General features: G+C 40.8%; 1 protein-coding gene across 1 annotated transcript in view; it reads right to left on the bottom strand.

The window, feature by feature from the left end:
* Positions 1–13,163, bottom strand: part of LOC100989696 (cyclin-Y-like protein 2) — a 47,963-nt gene extending 34,800 nt beyond the window's left edge. Inside the window, 1 exon segment of the mRNA XM_008969296.3 lies at positions 12,953–13,163. Coding sequence (XP_008967544.3) covers positions 12,953–13,163 — 211 coding nt within the window.
* Positions 13,164–14,209: the final 1,046 nt, after the last annotated feature.

Below are 14,209 nucleotides of genomic sequence, written 5' to 3'. Positions count from 1 at the left end.
TTCTCCTTTGCATTGTTGTATCAGTTTATTTTACCAGTCCCTTTCTAGACATTTGAGTTATCTACAATATTTTGCTATTGAAAATAATAGAACAAAAATTTTGTGTTTATGTTATTTTATATTCATGGATACACCTTCAGGAAAAATTATTCACAGTAGAATTTCTGGATTAAATGCATTTACAGGGGATCTGTTCCAAGATGGTCAAATAGGAACAGCTCTGGGCTGCAGCTCCCAGCGTGATCGACGCAGAAGATGGGTGATTTCTGCATTTCCAACAGAGGTACCTGGTTCATCTCATTGGCACTGGTTGGACAGTGGGTGCAGCTCACGGAGGGTGGGCCAAAGCAGGGCGGGGCATCACCTCACCCAGGAAGCTCAAGGGGCTGGGGTATTTCCCTTTCCAAGCCAAGGGAAGCCATGACAGACTGTACCTGGAAAAATGGGACACTCCTGCCCAAATACTGTGCTTTTCCCAAGGTCTTAGCAACCGGCAGACAAGGAGATTCTCTCCCATGCCTGGCTTGGTGGGTCCCACACCCACGGAGCCTTGCTCACTGCTAGCACAGCAGTCTGAGATCGAACTGTGAGGCAGCAGCATGGCTGGGGAAGGGCGTCCGCCGTTGCTGAGGCTTGAGTAGGTAAATAAAGTGGCTGGAAGCTTGAACTGGGTGGAGTCCACTTCAGCTCAGTAAGGCCTACTGCCTCTATAGACTCCACCTCTGTGGGCAGGGCATAGCTGAACAAAAGGCAGCAGACAGCTTCTGCAGGCTTAAATGTCTCTGTCTGACAGCTCTGAAGAGAGCAGTGGTTGTCCCAGCATGACGTTTGTGCTCTGAGAACAGACAGACTGCCTCCTCAAGTGGGTCCCTGACCCCTGTGTAGCCTAACTTGGAGACCCCTCCCAGTAGGGGCTGACTGACACCTCATACAGCCAGGTGCCCCTCTGAGACAAAGCTTCCAGAGGAAGGATTAGGCAGCAATATTTGCTGCTCTGCAATATTTGTTGTTCTGCAGCCTCCACTGGTGATACTCAGGCAAACAGAGTCTGGAGTGGACCTCCAGCAAACTCCAACAGACCTGCAGCTGAGGGAACTGACTATCAGAAGGAAAACTAACACAGAGAAAGGAATAGCACCAACATAAACAAAAAGGACATCTACACCAAAACCCTACCTGTAGGTCACCAGCATCAAACACCAAAGGAAGATAAAACCACAAAGATGGGGAGAAACCAGAACAGAAAAGCTGAAAATTCTAAAAACCAGAGTGCCTCTTATCTTCCAAAAGATTGCTGCTCCTTGCCAGCAATGGGACAAAGCTGGACAGAGAATGACTTTGATGAATTGACGGAAGTAGGCTTCAGAAGGTCGGTAATAACAAACTTCTCTGAGCTAAAGGAGCATGTTCAAACCCATTGCAAGGAAGCTAAAAACCTTGAAAAAAGGTTAGACAAATGGCTAAGTGTAGAGAAGACCTTAAATGACCTGATGGGGTCAAAAACTATGGCACAAGAACTTAGTGATGCATGCACAAGCTCCAATAGCCAATTCGATCAAGAGGATGGAAGGGTATCAGTGACTGAAGATCAAATTAATGAAATAAAGAGAGAAGACAAGGTTAGAGAAAAAAGAGTAAAAAGAAATGAACAAAGCCTTCAAGAAATATGGGACTATGTGAAGAGACCAAATCTATGTTTGATTGGTGTACCTGAAAGTGACAGGGAGAAGGAACCAAGCTGGAAAACATTCTTCAGGATATCATCCATGAGAATTTCCCCAACCTAGAAAGGCAAGCCAACATTCAAATTCAGGAAATACAGAAAACGCCACAAAGATACTCTTCGAGAAGAGCAACTCCAAGACACATAATTGCCAGATTCACCAAAGTTGAAATGAAGGAAAAAATGTTAAGGGCAGCCAGAGACAAAGGTCAGGTTACCCACAAAGGGAAGCCCATCAGACTAACAGCTGATCTCTCAGCAGAAATTCTACAAGCCAGAAGAGAGTGGGGGCCAATATTCAACATTCTTAAAGAAAAGAATTTTCAACCCAGAATTTCATATCCAGCCAAACTAAGCTTCATAAGTGAAGGAGAAATAAAATCCTTTAGAGACAAGCAAATGCTGAGAGAGATTGTCACCATCCAGCCTGCCTTACAAGAGCTCCTGAAGAAAGCACTAAACATGGAAAGAATTAACCAGTACCAGCTACCACAAAAACATGCCAATTGTAAAGACCATTGATGCTATGAAGAAACTGCATCAACTAATGATGCAAAATAAACCAGCTAACATCATAATGACAGGAACAAATTCACACATAACAATATTAACCTTAAATGTAAATAGGCTAAATGCCCCAATTAAAAGACACAGACTGGCAAATTGGATAAAGAGTCAAGACCCATCAGTGTGCTGTATCCAGGAAACCCATCTCATGTGCGGAGGCACACAAAGGATCAAAATAAAGGGATGGAGGAAGATCTACCAAGGAAATGGAAAGCAAAAAAAGCAGCGGTTGCAATCCTAGTCTCTGATAAAACAGACTTTAAACCAATAAAGATCAAAAGAGACAAAGAAGGCCATTACATAATGGTAAAGGGATCAATTCAACAAGAAGAGCTAACTATCCTATATATGCACCCAATACAGGAGCACCCAGATTCATAAAGCAAGTCCTTAGAGACCTACAAAGAGACTTAGACTCCCACACAATTATAATGGGAGACTTTAAAAGCCCACTGTCAATATTAGACAGATCAACAAGACAGAAGGTTAACAAGGATATCCAGGAATTGAACTCGGCTCTGCACCAAGCAGACCTAACAGACATCTACAGAACTTTCCACCCCAAATCAACAGAATATACATCCTGAGCACCACACGGCACTTATTCTAAAATTGACCCGATAATTGGAAGTAAAGCATTCCTCAGCAAATGTAAAAGAACAGAAATCACAACAAACTGTCTTTCACACGACAGTGCAATCAAATTAGAACTCAGGATTGAGAAACTCACTCAAAACTGCACAACTACATGGAAACTGAAGAAACTGCTCCTGAATGACTACTGAGTAAATAACAAAATGAAGGCAGAAATAAAGATGTTCTTTGAAACCAATGAGAACAGAGACACAATGTACCAGAATATCAGGGACATGTTTAAAGCAGTGTGTAGAGGGAAATTTATAGCACTAAATCCCCACAAGAGAAAGCAGGAAAGCTCTAAAATCGACACCCTAACATCAAGAACTAGAGAAGCAAGAGCAAACAAACTCATAAGCTAGCAGAAGGCAAGAAATAACTAAGATCAGAGGAGAACTGAAAGAGATAGAGACATGAAAAACCCTTGAAAAAATCAATGAATCTAGGAGCTGGTTTTTTGAAAAGATCAACAAAATTAATAGACCACTAGCAAGACTAGTAAAGAAGAAAAGAGAGAAGAATAAAATAGATGCAATAAAAAATGATAAAGGGGATATGACCACTGATCCCACAGAAATACAAACTGCCATCAGAGAATACTAGAAACACCTCTACGCAAACAAACTAAAAAATCTAGAAGAAATGGATAAATTTCTCGACACATACACCCTCTCAAGACTAAACCAGGAAGAAATTGAATCTCTGAATAGACCAATAACAGGCTCTGAAATTGAGGCAATAATTAATAGTCTACCAATAAAAATAGTCCAGGACCATACAGATTCACAGCTGAATTCTACCAGAGGTACAAAGAGGAGGTGGTACCATTCCTTCTGAAACTATTCTAATCAATAGAAAAGGAGACAGTCCTCCATAACTCATGAGGCCAGCATCATCCTGATACCAAAGCCTGGCAGAGACACAACAGAAAAAGAGAATTTCACACCAATATCCCTGATGAACATGGATGTGAAAATCCTCAATAAAATACTGGCAAACCAAATCCAGCAGCACATCAAAAAGCTTATCCACCACGATCAAGTTGGCTTCATCCCTGGGATGCAAGGCTGGTTCAACTTATACAAATCAATAAACGTAATCCATCACATAAACAGAACCAATGACAAAAACCATATGATTATCCCAATAGATACAGAAAAGGCCTTTGACAAAATTCAATAGCCCTTCATGCTAAGAACTCTCAATAAACGAGATATTGATGGAACATATCTCAAAATAATAAGAGGTATTTATGACAAACCCACAGCCAATATCATACTGAATAGGCAAAAACTGGAAGCATTCCCTTTGAAAATCAGCACAAGACAAGGATGCCCTCTCTCACCATTCCTATTCAACACAGTGTTGGAAATTCTGGCCAGGACAATCAGGCAAGAGAAAGAAATAAAGGGTATTCAATTAGGAAAAGAGGAAGTCAAATTGTCCCTGTTTGCAGATGACATGATTATATATTTAGAAAACCTCATCATCTCAACCCAAAATCTCCTTAAGCTGATAAGCAGCTTCAGCAAAGTCTCAGGATACAAAATCAATGTGCAAAAATCACAAGCATTCCTATACACCAATAACAGACAAACAGAGAGCCAAATCATTAGTGAACTCCCATTCACAGTTGCTACAAAGAGAATAAAATACCTAGGAATCCAACTTACAAAGGACGTGAAGGACCTCTTCAAGGAGAACTACAAACCACTGTTCAATGAAATAAAAGAGGACACAAACAAATGGAAGAATACTGGGGGAACCTACCCCCAATATTTTAACGTAGGTCCTTTCTATTCTCTGTAAGTGTTGACTGGCTGAGAAATAAAGAGAGACAGTACAAAGAGAGGAATTTTACAGCTGGGCTGCCAGGGGTGACATCACATATTGGTAGGACCATGATGCCCGCCTGAGTCTCAGACCAGCAAGTTTGTATTAAGGGTTTCAAAAGGGTAGGGGGTGTAAGAACAGGGAGTAGGTACAAAAATCACATGCTTCAACACACAAAAAGCAGAACCACTGATAAGGGTCCAACAAAGATCACATGCTTCTGAAAGAACAGGACAAAGGGCAAAAGGAGAACCACTGATAAGGGTCTGTGTTCAGTGGTGCATGTATTGTCTTGATAAACATCTTAAACAACACAAAACAGGGTTCGAGAGCAGAGAACTGGTCTGATCACAAATTTACCAGGGCGGAGTTTTCCCAGCCCTAGTAAGCCTGAGCGTTCTGCAGGAGACCAGGGCGTATCTCAGTCCTTATCTCAACTGCACAAGACAGACATTCCCAGAGCGGCCATTTATAGACCTCCCCCTCAGAACGCATTCCTTTCCCAGGGTATTAATATTAATATTCCTTGCTAGGAAAGAATTTAGCAATATGTTTCCTACTTGCACGTCTGTTTATAGGCTCTCTGCAAGAAGAAAAATATGGCTCTTTTTGCCCGACCCCACAGGCAGTCAGACCTTATGGTTGTCTTCCTTTGTTCCATAAAAATCACTGTTATTCTAGTGCAGTGGTGCGATCTTGGCTCACTGCAAGCTCCGCCTCCTGGGTTGATGCCATTCTCCTGCCTCAGCCTCCCGAGTAGCTGGGACTACAGCAAACACACGTTTTGCAATCAGTTTTTACAGTTAACACAATTATCACAGTGGTCCTGAGGTGACGTACATCCTCAACTTACAAAGATAACAGGATTAAGAGATTAAAGTACAGACATGCATAAGAAATTATAAAAGTATTATCTGGGAACGGATAAACTTCCATATTAAGATGAAATCTTCACAATTTATGTTGTTCTGCCATGGCTCCAGCCTGTCCCTCCATTCGGGGTCCCTGACTTCCTGCAACAGAAGAACAATCCATGCTCATGGATAGGAAAAATCAATATAGTGAAAATGGCCATACTGCCCAAAGTAATTTATAGATTCAATGCCATCCCCAACAAGCTACCAATGACTTTCTTTACAGAATTGGAAAAAACTACTTTAAAGTTCATATGGAACCAAAAAAGAGCCCACATTGCCAAGAAATCCTAAGCAAAAAGAATAAAGCTGGAGTCACCACACTACCTGGCTTTAAACTATACTACAAGGCTACAGTAACCAAAACAGCATGGTACTGGTGCCAAAACAGATATATAGACCAATGGAACAGAACAGAGGCCTCAGAAATAACACCACACATCTACAGTCATCTGATTTTTGACAAACCTGACAAAAACGAGAAATGAGAAAAGGATTCCCTATTTAATAAGTGGTGCTGGGAAAACTGGCTAGCCATATGCAGAAAACTGAAACTGGATCCCTTCCTTACACCTTACACAAAAGCTAATTCAAGATGGATTAAAGACTTAAATGTTAGACCTAAAACCATAAAAACCCTAGAAGAAAACCTAGGCAATACCATTCAGGACATAGGCATGGGCAAGGACTTCATGACTAAACACCAAAAGCAATGGCAACAAAAGCCAAAATTGACAAATAGGGTCTAATTAAACTAAAGAGCTTCTGCACAGCAAAAGAAACTACCATCAGAGTGAACAGGCAACCTACAGAATAGGAGAAAATTTTTGCAATCTACCCATCTGGCAAAGGGCTAATATCCAGAATCTACAAAGAACTTAAACAAATTTACAAGAAAAAAACAAACGACCCCATCAAAAAGTGGGCAAAGGATATAAACAGACATTTCTCAAAAGAAGACATTTATGTAGCCAACAGACACATGAAAAAATGCTCATCATCACTGGTCATCTGAGAAATGCAACTCAAATCCATGAGATACCATCTCATGCCAGTTAGAATGGTGATCATTAAAAATTCAGGAAACAACAGATGCTGGAGAGGATGCGGAGAAATAGGAACACTTTTATACTGTTGGTGGGACTGTAAACCAGTTCAACCATTGTGGAAGACAGTGTGGCGATTCCTCAAGGATCTAGAACTAGAAATACCATTTGGCCCAGCAATCCCATTACCGGGTATATACCCAAAGGATTATAAATCATTCTACTATAAAAACACATGCACACATATGTTTATTGCAGCACTATTCACAATAGTAAAGACTTGGAACCAACCAAAATGTCCATCAATGATAGATTGAATTAAGAAAATATGGTACATATACACCATGAAATATTATGCAGCCGTAAAAAAGGATGAGTTCATGTCCTTTGTAGGGACATGGATGAAGCTGGAAACCATCATTCTCAGCAAACTATTGCAAGGACAAAAAACCGAACACCGCATGTTCTCACTCATAGGTGGGAATTGAACAACGAGAACACTTGGACACAGGATGGGGAACATCACACACCAGGGCCTGTTGGGGGGTGGGGGCCTGGGAGAGGGATAGCATTAGGAGAAATACCTAAAGTAAATGACGAGTTGGTGGGTGCAGCAAAGCAACATGGTACATGTATACCTATGTATCAAACCTGCATATGGGCACATGTACCCTAGAACTTAAAGTATAATAAAATAAATAAATAAATGCATTTACAATGCTGTAAGATTATGTCAAAGTTTTCTTTATGGAGCTGAGCCACTTTGCATTTCCACCAGCAACATACGGACACAACTTCCTTCACAGCCATACCAAAGAATGTATTGGAAAGTTTTTGAAATTTCTCCCAATAAGAGAGAAACTGCAGCATAGTTTTCATTTGCCTTTCTCTTATGTGTTAAGATGTGTTTAAAGATCATCTGAATTGTTTTGTGACTTGTCTATTGATCACTTTGTTACCTACTTCCAGATTCACTTAATTTCTTCAAGTCAGCCTATTTCAGGTCCTTCTTATTTTTCTGTTCACTGTTGACTCTCATCTGAACCACTCCATCAGCTTCCTAGCTGGTCTGCCTCCTTCCACCCTCACCTGCATCCCAGCATATTCTCACAGAGCAGCTAATCTGATCTTTTTCTTAAAGAAATATCAGTATTCCCTGGGCTATATTCCTCCAATGGCTTCTCATCACAAAGTCTATAATCTTTGTTAACGCTCATATTGCATACAAGGTCTTAACCCACCTGGTCTGCCTTTCACTCTGCTGCAGCCATCCTTGTGTCTTTCTGTAAGGTCTTAACCACCTGGCCTGTCTTTCAATCTGCTGCAGCCACCCTTGTGTTTTTTTGTCCTTTGGTCAAACCAAGTTTGCTTCCATTTAAGGAAATCAAAAGCAGCTATTCCTCTGTGTGGAAGCTCTCCACATCCTCACAAGTTTCCCTTCACTTTTAGAACTGCTCACATGTCACCTAAGGAAACAGCCAACTTCTGCCTCCTTCCCTACTGTAAAACTGCCCTCCTCTTCAATCCATTGCTCTGTTTTACTTTCTTCTAAACATTTCACCACCTCACATTCTTGATTATTCAAGTGCTATTGATCCTAGCTCCCTCTAGAATGTAAGGTTCAGAGTTAGGATGGGCAGTCTGTCTTGTGTAGTACCATTTGCCCTGCATCTGGAACACAAATACTCATTACATATGTTTCAGTATACCTAAAACTAGTTAAGTTCTCCCAGTTTTCCCACATCTTCTAAGATTTCTTCTAGTGCTGTCTCCTGATTGGTCATCTAAGACAGCATCAGAACTCTTAAAGGGGCAGCTATTCAGAACTGCCAGGAACCACAAAAGAGCTACCAAGAATCACAAAAACTTTAATAAGAAATGCTAATGTCCAGTGAAGAGTCAATGGTTAACTTCAGTTTGGCAAAGGAACATTTAATACTAAACTACCCTAACTACAAAATGACTCATCCCATTGATTTATGTTCTGAGACAGAAATATACCATCTGAATTTTATAGGGAGGTACAATGCATCAGTTATCAAAGTACATTTTTTATCTGTGTCCCCATGATCAAACAAAATGGAACTGTGTATGATGTTACTATAAAAGATATACAATCATAAATGACAGGTAAATAAGTAATGCTCCAACCAGTCCATGGTATACCAAGATTCTATTAGAAGGCATGAGGTAGAACAGGGTGCAGGTGCACAGGCATGGAAAGACATCCTGGAGTGCTCTCTAGATGTCAAGCACTGTTTCAGGAACTTATGTCATTATTTCACTGTGTTAGATAAAAGTTAGGAAGCAGCACATATACAGTAATCTTGTTTTTGAAGAAATGTTATATTCACATGCATAAAGATTAAGAAAGAATCAATACCAGAATCATAATGAATATTAGCTTTGAGTATTCTGAGTATAACAAATTACTTTTCTGTATTTTCTGTATGTTTTCCATTAAACACATTGGAAAGGAGGGCTTAAAATAGCTGCTGAAAAGAGGACAAGTCTGTTGCTCAGAGGCTTTTTCACTTCATATTGTCCATTCTTTCCTTCCCTCACCGCTAGGGTAGGGGAAATAAATGGGTCACTGGAGAGCACCTTTACCTCCCAAATTAGTAAAGCTTCTAAAGTCAGAACATAAAAGGCGCATGAAAAATTGGTGAGTAACAGTGAAACTGGATAATAAGATCACAGTACCTTATTTTGTATTACAGTTACTACCTTGAGTTACATTAGCTAGGCTGCTAAATGAAGGTAAGGTAGTAAAAAACACTTTTGAGTAATCTGAAATCTATTCCAGGTTTTTAGAAACAGCTTTCTGAAATGCCTTAAATAAATCTCGTTCTTCTGAAATGTTTCAGGAGAGAAGACAAAAGTAAAGCATAACTTGTGTCTAATTTTTTCTAAACAACTGAAATAATTTAATTCCTCATTGAAAAAAAACCAAAATGTTTCACATCTAAGTAGAAATTTCTCAGTTTCCAGGAGTACCAATATAAAATTGTCTCAAATAAAGATTTTAAAAGCAAACTTTCAATGTGTCTATACTTTTATCATTTGGTGCTCTGCTGTGTTCCTATGAAAAGTTAATAGGCAATTGATAAAATTGAGATTTTGCTTATTGTTTTATTGAATTCCACACAAATACAATTAAGACAAATTGAAATAAAAATTTAATGGTCATGGTAATCAACACAAAATGAGAAATTCTGTGCTCACGAACTTTTTTTTAAAGCTATTCTGCTGTAACACTCCTTATCACCCTATGCTTAATGCCTGGTTCCTTACCTGCCTCTTGCCACCTTCTCCTGTCCCACACACTCTCAGCTTCAATTCACAGTAACCAAGAGAAATTCTTTAGAATTTATCAACTTGTTTATTTGAATGACAAACCTGAGCTATTTCACTACCTCTACTTTTATTCTTATCCATTGAAATAAATGTATAGACATGAGATAGGGCCAGGCAAGATGGCAGATGCATGTAGTCCCAGCAACTCAGGAGGCTGTGGTGGAAAAGTCTATTGAGCCCAGGCCAGCAATTTGAGGCCAGCATGGGTAACGTAGTCAGACTCTCCTTTATTTAGAAAAAAAATGAAGAGGTAAATGTTGCCTTTGAGTTGTGTAAAATGAACTTTAAATGGAATAAATACTTTTAAAAATCATTTAAAAATCATTTTAAAAGACAGGTCTACTTTACAGGTAAAATATAAGATGTATTCTGGAGTTTTAAAAACTTTACAGAACTAAATTCAGCATATCTATCATTTCCATGTCATTCTGAGGACTTAAAAACCTTAGTTCTGTTTAGTAGCTGTCTTACTAGTCATTTAAGATCTCTTTTTGTTTCGTCATTAGCAATATAGGGAGAACATACAGAGGCCTTATCTGTATTTGGAGGGGACAAATGAGACATACATAAAATGTGTTGTAGGCCGAGTGAGGTGGCTCACGCCTGTAATCCCAGCCCTTTGGGAGGCCGAGGTGGACGGAACACGAGGTCAAGAGATTGAGACCATCCTGGCCAACATGGTGAAACCCTGTCTCTACTAAAAATACAAAAATTAGCTGGGTGTGTTGGCGTGCACCTGTAGTCCCAGCTACTCAGAAGGCCGAGGCAGGAGAATCGCTTGAACCCAGGAGGTGGAGGTTGCAGTGAGCCAAGATCGCACCACTGCACTCCAGCCTGGCAACAAAGTGAGACTCCGTCTCAAAAAAAAAAAAAAAAAAAAAAAAAAAAAGTGAAAAAAATATTGTAAATCCTGAAGAATGACAATAAAGAGTCTATTTTGGGCTGTCATCCAAAACTACTCGTCTACTAACTCATGTATAAAATCACTCAGAGTCTTACCTTACACTTTCAAGCAAAGCAGAAGTTTACACAAGTACTTACGTGCTTTGTGGATAAAGGTATAATCAATTAATTCATATAACGTATTTATTTATTCTATGACAATTCTGAAATATCCTGAAAAGTGAGTATAGTACATCCCAGTTACAAAGTCACATTCATCATGAGTCTTAATTATTCTACCTTTTTAAAAACTGAAGAGCCCAACCAACGTTTATATAGAAGAGCTACAAGACATTTCCTCTAAATTAATGAAATCTCTGACATTTAAATGAAACCAATGAACCAACTGGATTTAAATATCTTTACAATACAGTGTTTTCTATTTTGGAAGATTTAGTTTTTATTCAAGACATATTGTTATCCAGAATTATTTTTACCTAGATTTATCTCTTTCCAAAATTTTAGAGGCAAAATTTTAAATGTTTCCTCTTTTCTACCTCTTCCCATCCCCCTGCCTCTCCCAGAAGTTTAAAGTCTGAAGAACTCCAACTCTATTATCTTTGAACAAGATGCTACTGGCAGGAGGGGGAAAGAGGAACCATGGCAACAAACACTCTTGCATAGTTAAGGTCTGGCATTTTGACTTTCAATCTTTACATTACAAATTGAAGTCCAAACTTATGTTTCATCTCTTTGAAGCTTTTGATCATGAACCGCCCCACCTCTCTTTTAGAACAAGGAGGTAAATGAAGTCTGTTAAGTCACCAGAATAAATGTGGAGACCCATTTTGTGTTAAACTGGGAATTTTCTTTCTTTCTTTTTTTTTTTCGAGACGGAGTCTCGCTCTGTCTCCCAGGCTAGAGTCCAAAGGCACATCTTGGCTCCCTGCAACCTCTGCCTCCCGGGTTCAAGTGATTCTCCTGCCTCAGCCTCCCAAGTAGCTGGGATTACAGGGGCCCACCACCATGCCTGGCTAATATTTATTTATTTATTTATTTATTTATTTATTTTTAGTAGAGACGTGGTTTTGTCATGTTGGCCAGGCTGGTCTCAAACTCTGGACCTCAGGTGATCCACCTGCCTAGGCCTCCCAAAGTGCTCGGATTACAGGCCTGAGCCACCCTGCCCAGCGTAAACTGGGAATTTTAAAGTAAACAGAACTTCATGGGTAAATTCCTTTTGGGGGAAAACACGTTAATTTTTCTGCAGCCCTGGCAGTAACACTTCACATCTTTCCCAATTATTTTAAGCACGCTCCATTTTCTTTCCTTCTGTGTTCAAATTATAGTTAGAAGGAATTAGCAGCTTCTATCAAGGTGACTTAAAACAACCTATTAAGAATACCATGGCAACCTCTATTTTGAATTTAAATAAGAAATTCCAAAATATTTGGGTATGAATTGTCCTGAGTATTAGTATTAGTATTATTTCTTCCATACTCTAATAAATGGAAGGAAGGGAACACTTGGGCACTTACCTGGTTCCTTTACTTAGGCACCATCTGGATAGTTAAAGAGAGAGAATGGGATAGGTACTGGAATGCTGGGGTATTTGAGATATTATTTAGAAGCAAGAGAGAATATATCAAAAAAAAAAAGCCTCAAATAATGCTTCTTATGCCAAAGGATAATAAATAGAGACACAAGCAGGAAAAGGCACAAAGTGGAGGGTCCAATGCCAGCCTGGAAGAATGAGATGAGACAGCAAGAACTAGGCATTTAGGTAGAGAGGAAAAAAATTCACTGGACCCTGTGGGGAAAGACTAAGGGGTGGGAATGCAAGGCAGAGCCAGTCTTTGTGCCTGGTGCCCAGCCCTGGGAAAGCTGGCTACAGGCATGAAGGAGACCTATGTAGAGGATACCTCCCAGGGGACCCTGGGGACAGTGGCAGCCAAAGGTGTGCCAAGAGCAGATGGCATCCATCACCTCCTTACCTTCTGGCATCTCTTGGTCATGGATGTGGTGTACATGGAGGCTCTCAACAGCTTCAAAAGCAAATTCAGTAGGCTCTACAGCAGCAGGCACTGGTGCTACTGGCGTTGTGTTCCCAGTTACTGCCTCACAGATCTCAGGCTCACAGGGCCACACATGCCCCCGGTGCCAGCCCCACTTGGGGCACACACAACAGTTCAATGTGTTCCCCATGGGGGGCCTCTACTCCTCTCTGCCACTACCTGTGCCTTAGCTTGCAGGTTTGGCCTCTCACACCTGCTGCTCTAGGCCAGGGCTTCACTGCGCCTGCAGAGATGGTCTTGCCTGCTGCTCTCCTGCCTGCCCCACAGCTCAGCCTTGGGTGGGGCTCAGGCCAAGGCCTGCACCCCACTGCCTCCCTTGAGCTGACTTGTCTGGGAGGGTGAAGACCAGCTGGCTTTTAAATAGGTTGTGAACCCAACAAACACTGAAGAGACACTACAACTGCCTGAAGAGACAACAAAGGGAGCTGCTCCTCCTTCTGCAATCACCTCCAGACTGAAGCCCACTGACCCAGGGGATCCCAGGCATGTGGCTCACAATGCCCCACCCGGCTGCCCTATCCCACAGTTCACAATGCCCTGCCCAGCTGCTGCCCTGCCCCACAGCTCACAGTGTCCCAGACTGGGCTACCCCACCCTGTCACTTATGATGCTGCTGCTTTCCTGGCCCCTTGTGCAGTGCTATTGGGACTAATGCTTTCATTCATCACAGGCTTTCTGAGCTTTTAGGTCCTGAGGAAAGCACAGGCCGATTTGTTGGTTGAAGCCATCCTCCTCTATAAGTTCTGCAGGAACTTATAGTTAGTAGAATGGGTTCCCAGTTAGCAGAATGGGTCCCATTAGCAAGTTCGTTTTGCCAAGTAGTACATTTTTCATTTGCTCACTGAATTTAGATATGCCTAAATTGTTGAATGTTTTTGTATCTAAACACTCTCCTCCTGTCTTCCAAGGGGTAATTTTTGTCAGAACTTTGTCCATAGCAATTCCTGGGACCCTAGTTCTACTCTCAGTAAGGAGTTATCACTGTGTATCTTGCATGAGATCCCAGGACACATCCTGCCTCCACTTCCTTGTTTATAAAATAGGGAAATAACTTGTCCCCACAAGCTCTGAAATACTGAAACTAGCCCACTCCCTTTTTTCCCCTCTGTGTCTTCCTTCCATGGCAGGGTTTTTCTGATTTAGTTTCTTTGATTATCAATGCACTAAGCATGATTT

Source organism: Pan paniscus, chromosome 20 (assembly GCF_029289425.2).
Source record: "Pan paniscus chromosome 20, NHGRI_mPanPan1-v2.0_pri, whole genome shotgun sequence".
NCBI classification, from domain to species: domain Eukaryota; kingdom Metazoa; phylum Chordata; class Mammalia; order Primates; family Hominidae; genus Pan; species Pan paniscus.
This window is presented reverse-complemented; position numbering and strand designations above follow the sequence as displayed.